The sequence below is a fragment of the Cynocephalus volans genome, chromosome 5 (genome assembly GCF_027409185.1).
Source record: "Cynocephalus volans isolate mCynVol1 chromosome 5, mCynVol1.pri, whole genome shotgun sequence".
In the NCBI taxonomy this organism is placed as follows: domain Eukaryota; kingdom Metazoa; phylum Chordata; class Mammalia; order Dermoptera; family Cynocephalidae; genus Cynocephalus; species Cynocephalus volans.
In genome coordinates, this window is record NC_084464.1 from 143411861 (window position 1) to 143432228 (window position 20368).

At 37.1% G+C, this 20368-nt stretch overlaps 1 protein-coding gene across 4 annotated transcripts in view; it reads left to right on the forward strand.

Moving 5' to 3' along the window:
- PHACTR2 (phosphatase and actin regulator 2) overlaps positions 1 to 20368 on the forward strand; it is a 128714-nt gene that overhangs the window by 97342 nt on the left and 11004 nt on the right. For all 4 annotated transcript variants that reach the window (XR_010023635.1, XM_063097471.1, XM_063097474.1 and 1 more), the window contains 3 exons: positions 3476 to 3537; positions 6283 to 6420; positions 16158 to 16234. Coding sequence is in view for 3 of the 4 variants with exons in the window: in XM_063097471.1 (XP_062953541.1) it covers positions 3476 to 3537; positions 6283 to 6420; positions 16158 to 16234 (277 nt within the window). In the remaining variant the exon portion in view is untranslated. The remainder of the gene's footprint in view (positions 1 to 3475; positions 3538 to 6282; positions 6421 to 16157; positions 16235 to 20368) is intronic.

The following is a 20368-nucleotide window of genomic DNA, read 5'->3' on the forward strand; positions in this document are numbered from 1 at the left end:
GAAACACCAAAGTCAACTTCAGATTTGATTTTAGACCTTTTTTACTTCCTTCTAAGTTCATCCAAGCATGTTTATTCTGGAAACAAAAGCACGTTTCCAGTCTGGAGAGGCTGATAACTGGCTTCTGATCTCCTGGCGCAGTACTGTGTGGCCAGGGGAAGCAGAGGAGAACTGGGGGAGGTTATCCCCATGCTTCCCGCTGAGCAGTCACGAGGAACTGGATGGCATAGCTTACAAACACTCAGCTCGTTTGCCTCTGGGTTCTTCCTCATAGATGGCTCTTGATTGTTTGTATGTTTCATTTCCAACTTTTGTTCAAAGGCAATTTGATTGTCTATTCAAAGAACAGTCTATGTGTGATATGGTGTGACTTGTAAGGACTCTTATTTTAACTAGGTCATCTTTTCTTGATAGACTAGGAAACTAATTCACAGCATGAAACATTCAACAGTCCTCAAATCAGAGCCATCACTAGTTTAATAAACATGAATCAGATGTCAGTCAATGTTGACAGCTTTCATTGGAGACCACTGGACACATTTTATTTCTTAGTATCATTCCCCATAACATTCCTTACTTGATTTCTTTCCTATTTTGGTGACACTAGAGTTTTTTTAAATGACATGTATATTGAAAAAAAAGGATGTGTATATGAAGTTATATTTAGTTGTGCATTTTAGAAACCGTTCCTTAAAATTGATAAAATAGCAACTTTCGGTGCTTGAAAGGTCAACTTTTGCTAATTAGGAAAGTGATGGATATGGAGCATCTTTTACAGAGCCGGGATTTAAAAAATGCAGAGCCTCTTATAATATTTAACTGTACATGTAATTTCAACTATATCTTTTATAGAGAAAAAAATGTGCTAGGTCATTGAGTTCAACATGTATTTTTCCCCAACATTTTGCTGTGAAATTTTTAAAACATACAGAAAAGTTGAAGGAATTTTATAGTGAACACCTATAATGTACCTATCATCTCTATTCTATCATTAACATCTTGCTTTATCTCATTATCCATCCATTCAGAGATCCAGCTTCTTTTTTATTTTTATTTTTTTGATGCATTTCAAAGAAAGTTTATACGGGTATTTTTGTTTGTTAAAAATGCCCACATGGAAACATATAAAACAACAAAAAGATAAATAAGCCCACAAAAAATATTTGGCTTTTTTGAACCCCTTTTATCTGAATTGTTGACTCAAGAATATAATACTGCAGTTGCTGGTATTTCTGTACTTTTCTTTTTCTCCTTTTAGCTCATCAACAAAATGCCGTGGGCAACACTTGCTAGCCAGTCAGGTTTCCTGTAGTGCCCATCGCTGTTAAACCACACCTATTGTTTGTGTTTGTGAGAAATGCTTCCTGTGGCTGTTCTGAAATGTCCACCCTCTCTGCTCTGATGAGAGTTACTGAGAACAATACTTGTCAAGGAGTCACATCACTTCCTTCGTGAATGTCGCTCCACTCTGTTTAAAGTGACCAGAAAAATTTATATCCACCTTTAAAATTAGTGCTCTAATGAATCAAAAGATGAATGAAAAGTGCAAAAACGTCAGTGAATTTTCAAATACTGAGTTTAAGTCCTAACCTTGACTCTGTAGATTTTACAATGACTGTTCAAAAGGATTCAGAGGAAGTCACATTGGCTTCCTTGCACCTCTCACTCTTTTCATCTGACTTCTTTAAAAGTACAGTTTTAAACATGGGAAATGTAAGGAAGTCAGTTCCTGACGTCAGAAAAGAATTCCCAGATGGTAAAATCCTGTTTATTTAACTTTCCTAACTGCAATTGGCCCTTCTTTTTTTAAACATCACTGGCTGTCAATATATTTAATAAGGCAAAACTATCTAATCTTCCAAGAAATAACATGTTGTGTATTTAATGAAAATTGGAGTATTTGTTAACCTTAGGATGTATTAGATACTCAATTTTTTTGTCTTTGAAAAGTACCTTTTAAAAATGTAGCATAATCACTGTGTAGGAAGAATTGACTAAAATGTCTTAAGGATTGTGTTTTTCTTTTTATTAATAATTTCATTAAAACCCTCATGTTATAAAGCTCTGGTTTGAATCACATGAACCATAAGTTTGGCTTTTGTGTATTATGTATAATTGATAATCCACAAACGTTATCCAACTCATATAAGGTAATTATTTGACCCTAAGGATATGAAAGGATATATATTTTGTGAAGCAATTATAAAACCCTACAGCTTTTCATAGGGAGAAATATGAATTATAACCAGATTTGTTTGACACTCAGGCACTTAATGAAAAGATAATAACTAGTTATTTCTTGTCTCGTGGGTAGTTTCAGTTTATGTTCACTCTTTGCCTGAATAACAAACTGATCATCCTCTTTCTTATGAATTAAAATTAGTATTTTAGAAGAATGTAGAAACCTTTCCCTGTCCAGAGAAGGAAAACTGATAGAGAATTTAGCCTGTTCAACCAACAAGTACAGATGTTGCAAATATTGAAAATCAATATTTTCTTCATGATAAAAATCATCTTAGTGTTAAAAAGTCCATATGAATTTTCAAATAAATATAATTATCTTTTCATGGAAAATATTTTTCTTTTCAGCCTTTTGCCTGAACCTTTATAGAGTGTAATTTTCCTTCAATAGAGTTCATAATAGCACTTTCTAAAAAACAATTTTTCATAAGCGTTGGTATCCAAGAAATAAAATTTACACTCACTTATCACACAGATGATGGGCTACCAGAAGCATCTGAGAGAAGTTTCTCAAATTAAGCAACCAGGAAAACCTGAAGGGGTGTGTACTTCTTTAAAAATTCCAGACCTTTTTTTTTAATCTCATCTGTTAGACAGCATTAAATTGTACTACTTGGTGAAGCACTAGAGAAAGAGAAGGCTTTGGAAAGTCAAAGTCACAAGAAAATAAATAATTTCCACCCACAGTACACCATAACCCCATTCAGAACATTCTGGTTTTAAAGCAAAGTCCAAAGATATGCTTACATTCTGCTTCTATGGAAACCAAAGAAGACGAATCAAATATTTTGGTTGGACTTGAACAGAAATCAGCAGCTCAGACATGCATCGAATGGTTCTAATTTGCTCTTTTAATATGTCTCAGAGTTTCACATGAAGCCAGCTCCAGAAGTAAATTTTTAATCTGAATTCTGGTAAATTGTGCTTATGAGCCCATGAGATGATCAGCAATAGAAGGCTTTCACCAGAGTAAGGGCACTCTTGTTACTTTTTCAGAATAGAACAAGAAATCAGAAAGCAAAAAGGGTTTAAAATTAGTAAAGTACAAGAAAAAAAATCACATATATATTTGATTGATCTTTCTGCAAAATCTTTTGACAACTTTTTAAATATGTTGGTGGAGTGTTTGATCAATATCTGTTAGAGTCAAAGAAGTGTGGCCTGATAAACTTTTCTGATTATAAAATCATCTATAGTAACTAAGTTATCATGCCTTTTCCCCCTTAATAAACAGAAAAAAATGAAGAGGAAGAGCAGGAAGCAAAGATGGAACTTAAACGCAGACTCAGCAGAAAGGTGATGAAATTATGATTATTGATGAGCATGTGTGTTTTGAGATATGCTTTATTTTTTTAAAATACAAATCCACTCTCTACATGTAAATCTGATATTGAAGAATAATTACTCCTAGTCTTCTAAATAATTATAGACATTAAAATTAATATAATGCACATAATATGAATTCTATTTATAATGACGTGTTATGCTAGTTTTGAAAAGTTAACAAGGGTTTTTAAATTGCATTTACTGATAATGAAAAAATATATTCTGAGTGAAAATTTTTAAAAATACAAAAAAGGACTAAAAATAAAAGAAAAGCACATGGAAGTCTTCTATTCAGAGATAGCCATTATTAGATACATTTTAGTATATATTTCCATTTTTAAAAAATCATTTTAGGAGCTGGCCAGTTAGCTCAGTTAGTTAGATTGCAGCCTTTTAATACCAAGTTCATGGATTCAGGTCCTCAAACAGGCCAGCCACCAAAAAAATTTGAAAATTGGTTTTAAAAATGCTCACACTTTCCATTTAGTCTAGGAAATATTAAAGAAATATTCTGTTACCACTGAAGATTTGCCACTATTCTATATCAGAGCTGGGTGAGTAATTTATTAAGTGAACTTGGTCATCCATCCTGCCTGCTGTCATGCTACACAAATTGACAAATGGCTTACCTCCAAAGCCCAGACAGTTTTTTCCACTTATTTTCAAAAATATAAATCTGATTCCTGGGCCATTACTTTTTTTTCTATGTTAAAATATTAGTCTTTGGAAAAATTAAGCACTATCAAAGTTTATATTGCATTATAAATCCTTGTAATAATTCTTCAAATATACCTTTCATACCTGAAAGTGGGCAGGGTGACTAAAATATAACATCTCAGTGAAGTATGTGACCTGACCTACATTTCTGTGGGCTGGCTGGGAAGTCCACAGAAAAAGCATTCTAAGGCCAGTTCAGAAAACACTCCATTCCCATGGAAAAATTATAGGGACTGTATTTTGAAGGTTTTTGTTTTTCAGGGGAAAAGATCCTTAATTTGTTTCTTTTTTTCTTAAAGCTCCTAAATGTCAAATAATGATCACGCTGACTTGGTAAACTCAATTTCTAAGGATGGCTCTTCTAGCATTCAGTGGCCCTTAGGTCACCCACTGCACACAGCTGTAGCCCCTCCTCGTTGCTCTGGGCTCACTCCATGATCCAGATTGTCTTTTTTCAATCCAGTTGGGCCCCTCCACGAGGCAACAGTGCCTGCCCTAAACCCTGGCCCCCCTGCCTGCCTGCCATAGGTACAGGTCAGCTCATAGCACTCATGGCTGCCCCATGGCTGGTGCAGTTCTGAAGGTAAAGACTGAACAGAGAGTTTCTGACCTGTGTGGCCAGTGTCGCTTGCCTTCTGGTCAGTCTTCAGGGGCAAGGGTTTCTCTACCTCCTATCTCTGCCTGCTCCAAAGACACAACAAGAAGCTAGCAATATAGAGCGGGCAGCAACGAAAAGTCTCATAGAAGCACTTAGATTATTCCCTCTTTTGTCCAGGGCTCTATGAAGATAGAAGGAGCCATAGTTGCCATATCCCAGCTCAAGCAGGCTCAGGGTGTGGACCAGGCAGAGGCCTTGAATGCTTTGAATATTAGAGCCTGAGTTAGTGCAATCTCTGATTTTACTCAAGAGGAAACTGAAGCCCAGGAAAGTGGCTGTTTTTGAGTATAGAGTATATGCCCAGTGTACCATCCTTGAGCCTGTGCAAATAAAGAATATCTCCAAAGAGGACCACGTCGATGATGTGTAGTCTGGTGTTACACAGAGTATGTTTAAGAGAGAAAAAATCCTGAAAATGGGCCCTGTAGGTAAAATAGAGGCCTGGGTCTATTTGTCTGGAACCACTGTGATATCTTGCAACTGAGAAAGGCCAAAAAAGGGGATAAACCTCAATAGCAGAGAGTAGATGATGCCTGGGCCCCGGGTTTCTTTCATCTATGACGATCATTTTGGTCTTATTCTTGGGCTTGAGAAAAGATCAAGAAAGGAAAACAAATACCCCAAGGACTGGCTAGGTTAAATACAGTTATAAATTTGATTTTGGCAAAGACCACATGGAGGAACCCAAATTATTTGAAGTGTCTTAAAAGTTGCAACTGATTTTAAGCAGTTATGGCCCCACTGACATGATTCTCCAGCACCCCTTCCCTCCAGCCAAGGGTTAATATCAGGTTGGGGCCTTGATCCTTATTCTCAAGGATGGCAGTGCAGTAGGCACGCCCTTCACTGGATCATTTTTGTGTCGTTTCTTTGTGCATTTCTGAATATATAGGCTTAATATAATAGGAACAGAGGTTTTTATTCTCATTTCTAAAAGCTCCACTGCTTTTGTCTTGCTAATGCAGTCACCAGGCCAGCCATCCTCTGTCTGGGTTACTGTTGTGTCTGTATCACTGCATGGTCCTTGTGTCAGGGATGAGAGGGACCTTTTTCACGGTGCCAGGCAAGTTGGGGAAATAGCATAATACACATGGTTGCCAAAAACTGTGACCTAGCTAACAATGATGATTTTTATAGTCTCGGAAATTGGGACACACTGCTTTCTAGTTCTCATTAGAAATTCCCAAGATGCTGTTGCTGCCTTTTTTTTTTTTTTTTTTTTTGATACCTGAAAGTGACCTTATTTAACCATAGCTTTGAAGTGTTCTCTATAGAAAACTGCCACCATGAGGCTATAAATGGTTTACTGAACTCTGCCTTTTTTTCCTGTCCTCCTGCAGCTCAGCCTGAGACCCACAGTGGCAGAGCTACAAGCTCGAAGAATCCTGCGGTTTAACGAGTATGTAGAAGTCACCGATTCCCCTGACTATGACCGCCGGGCAGACAAGCCCTGGGCCAGATTAACACCTGCGGACAAGGCAAGAATCCCAGTGGCTTTAGTGTGGTTTGCATTGCTTTTCTAAAAGCTTCAGTACCCACTTAATCCTCCTTGCCCCCCACTCAGTTATCCTAGGGGACCAGATCTCACCAAATAGTACAATGATTTTCTGCCTCTGATTATTTAAACCACTTAAGTGATATATTTATTAATATCAATATAGTTCTTTCCACTAAATATCAGAGAAAACCAGTTCTTACTTACCATGTAACCTGCCTGCATTCAAACTTGGATGGGAAGGGCTTTCCCACAGCCAAGATTTATCCTTACTCTTAGAAAATATAACTTACACAATTTATCATTTTAAAGGGATATGTTAATGGTGGAAAAGGTATTGATCTATATTAAGGCTGGCACACTTTTTCTATAAATATTTTAAGCTTTGTGGGCCATATAATCTTTGTTGCAACTGCTCAGCTCTGCCACTGTAGCAAGAAAGCAGGCATAGACAATACATAATTGGATGTATGTGTATGTGTTCCAATAAAACTTTATTTACAGAAACAGAGAGTGGCCCAGATTTGGTATGCAGGCCATAGCTTGCCAACCCTGGATCTATATCATGGCTCACAGTTCAGAAAAAATGAAATATAGAGAGGGTTTTATCAATGTGCATAGACTGTTATGAGTACTATGGTTCCATAGCCAAAGATTTATGCCAACCATTTTTTTCAAATTTTTCACTTTAGGATTTTCTTAATATGCTCAGAAATGAGTTGTAATTTTTGTCTCTAAGCAAAATCTGGTATTGAATAAACTCATGCCATATGTAGTCTTAATGCTAGAACTGGGTATTTAATGATACTCTGTGCTGACACTTTTTAATAGGAAGTTTCATTGTGTAAAACACCTATTATGTGTCAAGCTCATACTGAAGATACCGGTTCAGAAATCATTAGCTCATAAGCAGAAATGAAAAGTAGGAAGGAAGAAGATCACGAAGGAGGAACAAGGATAGACGGGAAGGAGGCTGACAGTAGCACCCCAGGGACCCAAAGTTTAGGAAGTGGCAACGGAAGAATATTGAGAAACATCTGTGAGGTGAGCAAAGAGACGATGGTGACATACGGCCTAGAAGGACAGCATCAGGGAGGATGGACACGTGTTTAAGAACGTGGCAAGAGGGAGCATATTAGCAGACGGATGGGTAGAAGCTGACTGTGGTGCAGACAGTGAGAATCAAACACAGTCCTGAGAATTTTGGCTCTGAAGGGAAGAGGTATGATGAGGTAGTCACTGGAGGGTGGGTGTGGTGATCATGGAGGCTATAAGGTTGGTTGGGTAAATTTGGAAAATAAAATAGGGTTATCAAGGAATGATGTTTTTTTAATTCACGGGAAATACCTGAGTGATTTTGTGTGCTATTGAGGAAGGAGCCAAAAGAAAGAGAAGGGTTAAATGGAGAGGAGAAAAAGTCAGCAACTGATAGTGCAGGGCGTAATCACTGGAGCAGCCTACATAGAAAAGACAAGGAGGGGCTGGCCCTTAGCTTGGTTGGTTGGAGCGTGGTGCTGATAACACCAAAGTCCAGCGTTTGATCCCTGCACTGGCCAGCTGCCAAAAAAAAGAGGAAAGGACAGCAAAGGAAGAGACCCTAGAGGACGGAGTGGAGAGCACAGGCTCAGGAGTGTGCCCTAAAGGAGAGTGCTGTGAAATAATATCTCATTGTGCTTTTACTTTGCCTCTCGCTGATTATTAATGAGGTTGAGCATATTTTCATATGTCTGTTGGGCATTTGGACATTGCACTTTGAAGTGCCTGTCTTCTGCTCATTTTCTTTTGGGTGGTCAATTTCTTATTAATCTATAAGAGTTCTTCATATATGCCAGTTATATGCAAATACATTTATACCTTCTCTCAATTTATGACATTTCACTCTTTATGGTGTCTTTTGATGAAATAAGATCTTTAAATTTATCTTTAATATAGTCAAATTTATCAGTTTTTGTCTTTATGGTTTTTTATTTTGTTTCTTTAAAAAAAATTCTTCCCATACCAAAATCATAAATACTAGTATATCCTCCTTTAATGTCTTCTAAAACTTACATAATTTTGCTTTCCACATTTAAGTTTTTTATTTACCTGGAATATTTTTTTTGGATGATTTAATATAAGCTTTTAGCTTTGTTGATCATCTCTACTATATATTTTTTTTCTATGCCATTTGCTCTTTTATTTTCTTGCTCCTAATTTTTCGGGCTCTATTTGACTGGTTTTTTTCTAACTTAAGGTAGACTCTAGATCATTAATTTTCATCCTTCCGTATTTTCTAATATAAGCACTAAAGGCTATAAATGACTTTCTGTGTCAGTGGTTCACAGCCTTGACTACATGTTGGAATCACCTGGGAAGCTTTAAAATGTGGGTGCCTGGGTCCCATCTCCAGAGATCCTGATTTAATTGGTTTGGGGTGTGGCCTTAAGTATTGGGATTTTTAAAGTATGTGGTCAGTAATTACAAATGTCTCATGTATCCTTGAAAACATTATGTGTTCTACAGTGTTGTGGTGTGGTGTTCTAAATAGGTCTGTAAGATCAAGCTTGTTAGTTTCATTCAGATTTCTGTATCCTTAGTTATTTTTTGTCTGCTTAATCTACCATGTAACAAAAGAGATGTGTTAAATCTCCCACTGTATTTGTGGATTCTTTTTTCCTTCTCATAATTCTTTGAATTGTGCTTCGTATACTCTGAGGTGTGTTATTAAATGTATGTAACTTTAAAATGAGTACGTTTTCCTGATGAAATCTTTATTATGAGACTATCTTAAATGCTTTTTGCTGTAAAGCTTGTTTAACCCAATATTATTTTTAAACTGGATTACCAAAATGATTTATTTTAGACTACCTTAGTACTGTGAATTCAAGCTGACAACATATGTCATGGCTGATTCACGGATTCAGATTCTTAGGGTAGATTCCCCCAAAGGTTACTTATTAAGCAGCAACATGCAGTGTTCTTTGCTGTCCTCTGGGGTCAGATATTCTAGCTCACCCTTACACTGTCTGCCATTTTGTCCCCACTTCATGGAAGAAGGATTATTTATTAGATGTGTGCAGGTTTTGTCTCTTATCTTCCTTATCTCACCAGGCAATAAAAATGACTGCTCAAATTCACCAAATTTAACAAAAGTGCCCCAAGGTCAAAGCCAGTTTCAGTGCCGTTTACTTTGCTTCTCTGGGCATCATCTTCATCTTCTCTTTATTTTCAAAGTATTTTTTACTCTCATACCAGCTGTTCAGTACATTTAAGACCACTTTAAAATGCTATGTTTAGCAATTTAATTGTTTTTCAATAGAAGGGTTAGTCAAGGCATCTGGTGTGCCACATTGCAAGAAATACTATATACCTTTGTGCAAGTTTTCTTCCATCCTCTTTTCCTCTCAGCTGTGGGCTTTTGGTCACTTTTTTCTCACTTAGTGGCTCCTAGTTGACCTGCTCCAGTCACCATTTCTGTGCAATGAACTACCCCAAAACTTAGTAGTTTAAAACAGCAATGTTTTATTGTATCTTACAGATTCTGTAGTTTGGGGATTTAGTCAGGGATCAGCAGGGTGATTCTTCTGCTCTTTACAAGGTGACTCATTGCTGTTCAGCTGACAAATGGCTACTCTGGAGGGCCCACAATGGCTTCTCTGACATGATTGGAGTTTTTTGTAGGGATGGCCCAGAGGCAGGCCTCAGCTGGGGTTGACCACCAAACTACCTCCTATACAAGGCCTCTTCAGCATGGTGGCCCCAGAGTTGTCAGATTTCTTACATGATAGCTGGCTTCTCTCAGAGTAGGTGTCCCAAGCAAACCAGGTAAAAGCTACATGGCCTTTTCTGACCCATCCTTGGAAGACACCAGTACATTCTGTTAGTTACATGCAAGTGAATGTAGACATCCACTACATTCTGTTAGTTATAGGCAAGTCATAAATCCAGCCCAGATTCAGGGAAGGGGAATTAGCTCAATTTCCTGACAGGGGAGTGGCAAGTTCATATTGTAGGAGAACATGTGGGCTGGAGGCATTATTGTGTCCGTCTTAGGAAAACACAGTTTGCCACATTCACCGTTCCCTGTTCAAATGCTGGACTTCGGAAAGACAAGTAGAGCCAGGTAGATGAGTAAAAATCACAGCAAGTGGAAAATATGCAAGCAGTGAGAGTCTAAATGATTAACCACCCTCAAATGGAAAATAAATTTTCCATACCCTAGAAATAGTCCTTCCTAGCTCTTGTTCTATTGTTGGAAGGTAAAGTTTGTCCATTTTTACCTATTACTGAAAGAATTTTTCTTTAAAATTTTGTGTTGAAATAAAAATAGGATTTTGTGCTGGACTTTAGGCTGCAAGGGAGATGTGTTTGGTCAGGTTTTCTCCTGCAGGTTCAATTTCTGTTCAGGAGTTCCTTGAAATCACATGATTTTCACATCTCCCCTGCAGAACAACCCCAGAGCTCCCAAGCAGAACCAGAGCCCCTCCCTGCTCACAGATGAGGCTCATTTTCTCCCTCTGAGGACATCTCTTGCACTGCTCCTGAGACTTCTTAAGATCTAAAGGACAGCATTGTTAGAACTGAACTTTTTATTGTGTGTGTGGTTTTTTCTTGAAAAAAAGAGTTTCTTTTAGACAGAAAAGACATTGTATATTTTTAAAAAATAGAAGATAGAAAATGCAACAATTTAAAATGCTGTTTATATACAGTATGTTGTATATATACAAATGACACATGTTCATTGGCAAATATCAGAATATTCAAAAATGCAAAAAAAATCACAATTAAAATGCACATCAATGCATGGTATTAAGAATTTCTAGAAATATTGTTTTCTACCTGACATTGAAAAAGTTAAGGTATTTATTTGCTATATTGTTGAAAGATGAGTATAATGAAATATTACTTATTGTGCAATGATACTAAAACTACTAATCATCTTAGTGTTTGTTTATTTTAGAATGCAAATAAAACATGCTAATCATCATTATTATAGCAATTATTTCTGGGTTTCTATTGCTTTTTACCTTAAAAGAGTTAATAATATATTAATCGAATTCAAAATAATGTATTTTTTCAGTAAAGTTAATTGGTATAAAAATTTGTAAATTATATTAAAAATAAGAATTATTTACTTATTTTGAACTCTATGTCCCATTTAAAACAAAACTATTGAAAGTAAATATTTCTACCTCTGCTCACAAAATAAACACTGAACTTCCTGCCAGCCTAAAGGAACCATCTTTTCCCTTTTTTTAATGCCATTTTTTTAAGCCCCATTAAGACACCACCTTTCATTTTAAAGATCAGTAGCCAATCATTTGATAACCGATCAATGCCTGTTCTATGAAAATGCTTTGCTGGGTGCTGTGGGGAATCTCACAAATCTGGTAGTCTTGTTAAACTGCCCAAATTGAAAAAGGGACATGGCGGGAGAAATGTCTTATTTGTGAACTTGATTGGGCTTAATTCACCTTTAAAAATAAAATTTCTACTTTTAGAATACAAGTATATGTGCTTGGATAGAGCACTAAAAACAGATACATGTATGGTAGTATACATATGGCCTAATTTTCTGCACTGAAGTAGATAAATGAGCTGGCCCTAAGATGACACACAAGTGGAGCCAGAGAAGGCCATGGAACTGGCCTGAAGTCCTAGGCTCATCTGGCAGTTCCCCACCTCCCAGGGGAAAGGCATAGAAGCTCTGTAGTAGAGATGGGAGGGCAGGCTGTGGTGCTGGGCAGTTCTAGGTTTGACTCCTGACTTGGCCACTTGGTAGTTGTGTGACCTTGGCCAAGACATTTAACCTGAGTTTCCTCACTAGTGAAGTAGAACCAATTTTATCTATCTAGAGATTTAGGTAGAATATCCATAGAATTCCAGCTCATCAATAAATGGTATCTCTTACCAGTATTACATTCATGGTCAGGTTTGAGAATCCAAGCCTGTGCATCATTGGTGATATTTTCACTATTTATTGAAGCCTCAGTTTACTATTTAGTCTAAAATTTTCCAGTGAAAGTGAATGCAAATTTTTTGAGATGATACATGGATTTGTTCAACAGATCACTCAGTAATCATTTATTAAAACCTTGACGATATATTAAGTACTGTCCTAGAAGCTGGGGATGTAAAGATGAATAAAACATATTGTCATATTTTCCAGGAATGCACTGTCTCAACAGATCGTAGGAAAGACCGAGATTTTAATTCCCTCTAGGATATTCTTTGGCCTGTTCATGGTTGCCCTGGCAGCAGAAGGGGGTGCACTTACCTGCCCATGGCATTGAGCTTGATGAGTAGCCAAGAAATCCCCTCCGTGTTCTTACCAGAATTTTATCAAAAAAATAAACAAAGGATATCAAAAGGGGAATTCTGGTTAATTTTGGTCTCACAGCTTAGGCTATTTGAGAAGGCAGCAGGTCTGTGTTTTCAACAAATCACCTGTTGCTTCCTTGCAGGATAACCCCTGAGCTGACTGGGACTGATTAAGCAGACCTTCACCACTAGCCAGTTTTAAATTTCATTTCAGTCATTTTTGTTTCCTTTTTCTTCTCTGTAATTCTCATGGTACCAAAAAATACTATGTAGTTGTGTTTGGTCTCAGTGCTATCTCCTGAAGCTTTGTTGTGCTTTCTATTCTAGAAATACCTAGTTTCAGCTTAGTGACTTCCCAGTGGTTGTCCAATCCAGCATTATTTGACCTCCAATCTCACTACCTCAGCTCACCTCTTTCTATCCCACATCTTTCAGGAAAACCTCTTCCATTTACACTTATGTAAAGAGTTATTAGACGTAAAAGTTGGTCTCATTTGCAAAGAAGAGAGTTGAGATTCTTGTACATGTATTTCACTAACATAAAGGGTCTTAATTCCTTTTTCCTTTTTTAAACCTTCTCAGGAAATCTTTCTTTTTATTCCAAAAGGAAATAACTCTTGGAGTAAAACCATGGTTGTTCAGTGAATTTTTAAAACGAGTATTGCAGTTTTACAATTGTGTATGATCGTATCTTTCAAACTGCTCATCCCTATTAATTCATATCACATTCATTGCTACATCATTTATATCACTGACTCATCATTTCTAATTGCAAACCAGCTTATACAGGATGGAGATTTGAGGCAATTACCTGGGTGACTTGGGTCCTGAAGTTCATCCTGTTGGAAAGAGTGCAGGACTTGAAGTAAGAAGGCCTGTATGTGAGCCCCATTGTTGTCACTTTGTGCCCATTTGACAGCTAGCAAGTCACATGACCTCTCTAGGCCTCCATCTTATCATCTATAAGATAAAAGTCTTGGAATAGTATTCAGGTTATCAACTGATTTGTAACAACCCACCCCAGACTTAGTAGCTTAAAACAACTATTCATTTTGCCCACAATCTGTGAGTTAGGAATTTTGGAAGGACTCAGCTTAGCGGTTTGTTTCTGATCCGTGTGGCATCAGGTGAGGTGCTGGGGGTAGAGAATCCACGTGCAGGATGGCTTCTTCACTGACCTGTCTGTGACTTGTTGTTCCTTGGCCGCTCTCTCTATCCTCATGGCATCTCATCCTCAAGGGCCTTTCCTTGTACCTTGGGTTTCTCACAATACGGTTTCCTAAGAGAGGTTGCATTTTGTTACATGGCAGCTAGCTTTTAAGAAGCAAGAAGTAAAAAGTGTCAGGCCAGTTAAGGGCTATACCCTGGCCCAGCACAGTGTCATCTCTACTGTGTTGTGTTATTCAAAGCAGTTACAGGACTCACCCAGATTCAAGGCTGGACAGATGGGTTCCACATCTTGGTGAGGGAATGGCAAGTTCACATTGCAGCTGTGCACGTGGGATGAGCCTGTAAATGTTTAACTTGCTCCCTGGAACAAAAATGTGTGCACATTTATATGGTCAGTAGTGAATTGTAAATTTTGTTAAGATAAAGGATGGATAGCATACAATTTACAGTTGTACTGTTTTGTAAATTCCATATTTCAGTTGATGCTCACAGAATGCTTTCAGTGATTTTTGCCATACTCTTGAGATCAGGAAGCCAACGTACCCTTGTCAATAAGGACTTTGTCTTATTTATGTTCGAGTCTCCTGTGAAAATCTTCTTGCACTCCAGTAGACTCTCTAAATAAAAATGAAATAATTATTAGTCACGATTACAAACTAAAATAGTTTTTTGAAAGCCTCATGATAATGACATTTTACTGATGACTTTACAGTGTGCAAAGCACTTTCCAATATGCTTTTTATTAATTCTTATCGTATTGTGAGGAATCCTCATCCCCATTTTCCAGATGGGAAAACTGAGGTCTTGGAGCACAATGAGGGCCACACTGCTCTGGAAAGCACAGCCACAACTAGAATCCAGGTCTTCTGACTCCAGGTGTACTGCTTTTCACTTCCTCCACTGAAACCTTACATTCGGAAAAGAAATTGCAAGTGAACGTAGAGACGGGATTCTCTGCCGTTATTCAAATTAAAATACCTCCTTTCAAGGAAGAATTTTTTCTAGATGTTAATTTTTGAGTGCTCTGAGCGTCTTCACTATTTCAGCTTCTGGGTCTAGGTACCAGTTTTTGCAGTGAACAAAAGAAAGTCTCCTCACTATCGATCTTACCTGTAAGACAAGCTGTACTGCCATGTTGTCTGCTTGCTTCATTTCTTCCAGAAGTCAGTAGCATGAATTATTGCCACAGTTTCTAGTCACATGTGTCCCGTGGAAACTGCAGGGCCTGAGGAATATATTTGGAGAGAAGAGACAATCTGTGACAACAGGATTTGACTATAACATTGAAAGGAGCATTGGGGAATCATTCTGTGTATTGCAGAGTGGTGGTTAGTGATAAGAAAAAGCAAGAGAGAGGCCTCGAGGCTTTCTTCTGTCTTTTCCCTTTTCTAAAATTTATTATTTTCCAACATCAAACTAGATTTTCTTATCTTTCAGTGAAATCACTTTCTATGGGTTGGATTGTCATTCTGTGTTTTGGCTGAAGCGTTCATTTTGCATAGAGGTTACATGGGTGTTTATATTAGTACTTTTTCTTTTTTATGTAAGTAAACATTTTTTATAAAAAAATTTGGAAATAAAAATAAGAAAAAAACTGAAACCGAAAACCATCCATGATCTGCCACTATTTGTTAACAGATAACTTATGTTACCACTTCGATAAGTATCTCAGCTTTTCAATCTGAGTGGCATAAGCAACTCTTCAAACACCAGAATTTACACGGCAACGATTATGTGTTCTTTAAATAGTAATGCATTCTATTTTATATTTTCTTTGAGTAGTTTTAAATGCTGTGCTGAAATTTTAATTTTTTTATTTAATTTTTTTTCCCCCTAAACTTTCAATATTAAAGAATGAATAGCAACTGCTTCCTCAGTAGCTCTGTGGCTGCAAGTCAAAAACCATGCTGTCGTGGGTGGTATTCAATGCAGAACTTTGTAGGAAAATGGTATTGTTTCTCTGAAAATCTCGTGACCTTGTAGTCATCGAGGGTGGGGGATGTTCTGTGTGACTCTTCCTCTCTGCCTCACCAAGAACACTTGAAAGAAGTCTATCCTGGTTTTAGTTTGGCTGTAGTATGATATTACATTTATTATACCTTTCCCTGGTAGAAATTAGGAATCCCTTTCTTTCTGCAAGACATTTCTTAAAAGAATGTCTGCTTTCTTTCCCCAGTATATACTGGTGAAATATGTGACCTAAATAACAATTCTATTAATCTATTTATCTATTTTTTTTTTCCTGTTTAGGCAGCAATAAGGAAAGAACTAAATGAATTTAAAAGCACAGAAATGGAAGTTCATGAAGAGAGTCGACAGTTTACAAGGTCGGTAGACAAAATGCAGTTTAGCATATTGAAAATGTTTAAGATGGTGAATTTTGTTAGATGTATTTTATCACAATTTTTAAAAAAATACAGTTTAGCATAAAACCATCTGATGAACACTTCTCCTTCTCCCACACGCATTCTTGTTTGCCTTTACTGGTAACGTAACAGTCAGTGTGGCAGTTTTAAAGCTATGACCAGAGAAGATTATAAATTCCTAGAATTTCATAATAAACGCAGCTATCTCTTTTAAGAACTCTAAGACTAATCATGCTGAATAAGAATTTGTAAAGTTAAATCTTTGTTTTTCTTTCAAAGAAGTCTGAATCATGCCAGAGGGCTACATTCTGGTTCCTTGCTTAGTTTTATTTTCTGGGCCAGAAGAGAAGTGTCAGCATCCTGCTCTTGAACAGGCTCAGCTGAGGCTGGATGCCCAGGACAGATGCTGGCGAGAGTCAGTGTGGGAACCTGTATGTTTCTTTGGGCTCACAGGGGATATGACTTAGGATAGAAACTGGATTTTCAGAAGATATAACCGAGAATGGGAAGCCAGTGTTTACTGGTGTCACCGACGATCACTGTAATCCTACCAATTTTCCTCCCAGCACCCTTCAATTTCACAGACTGCTAAAACGAGAAGGGACCTGAGTGTGATCACACATTCCGCCCCCACAGGTCACGGGTAGTCCGTTTATTACTATCTCACGGGTGTGTTCCTAAAACTTTGTGTGCAAATCAAATCTTTAAAAATTGAAACAATAAAACAGTGTGAGGACAGATGATTTTACGAAGACCACAGTAGGTCTTTCTGCAAACAAACACTGATCGCCCAGGCTAGAAACAGCCGAGCATCAGCGTGCACAGGTTCCTGGCGATGGTGGCACTCTGTGCTGGGGAGGATGTCACAGGCTAAAGGAAGTAGCAGTATAACCTTGTGATGTAATAGCAACCCCCTTCCCTGTAGTTCACAGTGGGGGTGGGGGCGGGGGCCTACGTCATCACAGACTCGCTCCACAGTTTTTCCTCCTCTGTTAATGTCAGTGTGCAGAAGGAATTCCCATTTCTCCTGGGAGGATTTCTTCTGCATTTGTATGTTTCCTCCTGTATCTTGTTTGTTTGGATTTGCATGTAGGGCTTCCCAACATCCTGAATGTACAGGACTTTTCTCTGTTTGGGGACTTTACCATAATCTGCTCTTAGACCAATAACATTGCCCTCTTCAAGCCAGACTTACTTGTTCTCTTCTTTTCTCCCCTCCACTTCTGGGGTCAGGAAAAGTTCATGCTAAAATGTGACACCTGTAGCTGTAAGTGATCACAAGAAAGTGGCTAGGTATTTTTGGTGACGTCGTCGATCTGGCTGGGGCCTCTGGCCAGCTGGGAAAATGTCATGTGATTGTGTACTTGAGTCCTGACTCCTGAGCTGCAGTGACCGTACTCAGTCCACTCCTTATCATTCAGGATAGTTTTACTTCTACATAGTTTTTTTAGAAATCGTAGTATGTGATAACCTTATCTTCATTTAATAGCATGATATGAAGAATAAATTATAGTAGAGAATAATCAAATATAAAACATAAAATGGAAGTTCTCATTTTATGAAAAATAAATATTTATGCTGAAAGAGGTTCTTTCTCTTCTGTGGCACTCTATGAACAAGTACAATAAAATTAGAGTACAGGGAGAAGTAAGGGTCATTTCTCTTTTAATATATGTATTTATAGACAAAAATAATATATTTGAATTAAGCATTCAAACAGTACAAACACGTATCAAGTAAAAATGAAAACTTTCCTTCACTCCCTCCCCAACCTCATAGGTAATCACTGTTGAAAATTTGATGTAGATCCTTCTAGATGTTTTTCTGTGCATTTACAAACCTGTATATATATGTGTAGATGTACACATATGCATTTATAAACACCCTCTCACTCACAGAAACACAGCATCTAGAAGATCTTTCCATGTTAGTATGTATCTCATTCATTTGAATGACTCTATGTTATTACATAGGTAATATACCATAAGTTACTAAACAGTTACACTGCTGATGGGTGTTTGTGGAATTTTCAGTTTTTCATTTTTAAAATAATGCTGCCTTGCCTTTCTTTATACATATGTCTGTGTGCACACATGCCAATATTACTGTGGTAGTCCCACAAGTGGATTAGCCAGGTCACTGGAGAGATATATACATATTTTTTTTTTACATTTTGAAAGATACTATTCTGTTGTCTTCCAAAAAGGCACTTAGTTTACTGACCTTCGGTTCACGAGTGTGCCTGGTCTGCTCACTCACCCTCATCAGGGTTTAGAGGTTTATATGTTAAAGGATGAACCATAATATCCCATTTCATTGATTTCTATGAGGTTGGGCATCTTTAGATATCTTCATTGACCATTTGTTTTTTATTCTTTGAATTGTCTATTCAAAACATTTGACCAATTTTCTTTTGGATTGTCTTTTTTATATGGATTAGTAAAAACTCCTTAGATTTTGATATCGGCCCTTTATTGCACATCACAATGTTTTATTCCAATCTATTCATAGCCTCTTAACTTTTTTAATGGACTTTTGTTTAAAATTTTAGGTATTAAAATCTGCCAGTATAGTTGTTTTTACTTTGTTGTTTTGTGTCTTATGGAGGGAAGCCAAAATTATAAAACTATTATTTTTATTTTTTATATATGCTAGTTTTTTACACTTAGATCTTTCATCCACTGGGCATTTATTTATGTGTACGATTCAAGAGCGTAAACTAATTTTATTTGTTCTAAGTCAATAGTTGTCTCAATGACATTTATTTCCCCCTGGGTATGAAGTTCTGTTGTAATATACAAGAATCCTCCTAGATTCTTTATTTTGTTCTACTGAGTTGTTTGTTTTTCCCTGCCCGTGTCACACTGTTTAGTTACAATAGATTTGTTGTATGTTTTTATACTCCAGGGAGTATATTTTCACCTTCAAAATTCGATTTGCTGTTTTTCTATATTTACTCATCTAGAGAAATTTAGAATATGTTGTGTTTTGCAAAATTGTCTATTGATATCTTCATTGTTTAAGAAAATATTAACAGATGCAAATAAATAAATTCTTGGAGGGTGGGTAGGACACCAAGGGTAAACTTTAAAACTTTTCCAAAAAAATATATTGATTAACATTCTTTAAAATGTCTTTCCAGATAAGGAAAAATTAAGTATTCATATCACTAAAATAAATATGGCTTGCTTAAGTATTCTTAAAAACTTGGCAGTAAAGCAAATGTTTACTACTATTTTTCCATTAATTTATATGACATCATTAGAGTTGCATTCTAGTAGGGAAATGTTTTGGCTCTGAGACTTACAAAAATTGTGCTTATGATTTCCAAGTTGTTTTCAGTATTTTTTAGAGGAAAAAGTTTTGATCAACACTGCTTTAGTTTTGGTAAACACTGATCAGAAAACAGTTTCTAATCAAAATAATACAAAATATGGTTATGTTTCACATTTAGAAAATTGCTCGTGTGAAGGATAGTGGTACTCTTAGCAGCAGCCACCCTTGAGGGCAGTAAACACCCTGTGAATCATTACCTTGCCTTTTAAATGAAACCTAGATACACAGCAGATCTCCTTCGTCTTAGCGCCAGACATTATCTCCTTATTAGCTTCAGACATTATCTCCTTAAGCCTTCCCTTCTAAACCTAAAATCCATTAACTCCCTGCAGATTTGGGGTGGTTAATAAATGGGTTGAGACAGCTTGCTGCTTCTGCACCTCTTTATCCAGAGACTGTCTCCCACACAGCAATGTGTCAGTGAGCACTGAAAGGCTCCAATCCCCTAGATGTCCTTTGTTTCTGTATCTCTTGGAGAGATACACAAAAAGCTGAGAACATGGGAGGGGAACTTGTGGCAAAGGGCAGGCATGGAAGGGAAACTTTTCATCCCTCACCCTTATGAACCTTTTGAATTTTTGAAATGTAAGAGTGTATTAGCTAGTCAAAAACAAACATTTATTCTGCTCCTTTGCATGAAGGTAAAGAAAAAAAATTTTTTTAAAAAAAGCTTCTAAAGAAAAACTAAAGGATTCATTCCATAAGTCCTCATTTCTGTAAATGAGGATTCCATCATGGTGGGTTTTCCTGAATAATGTG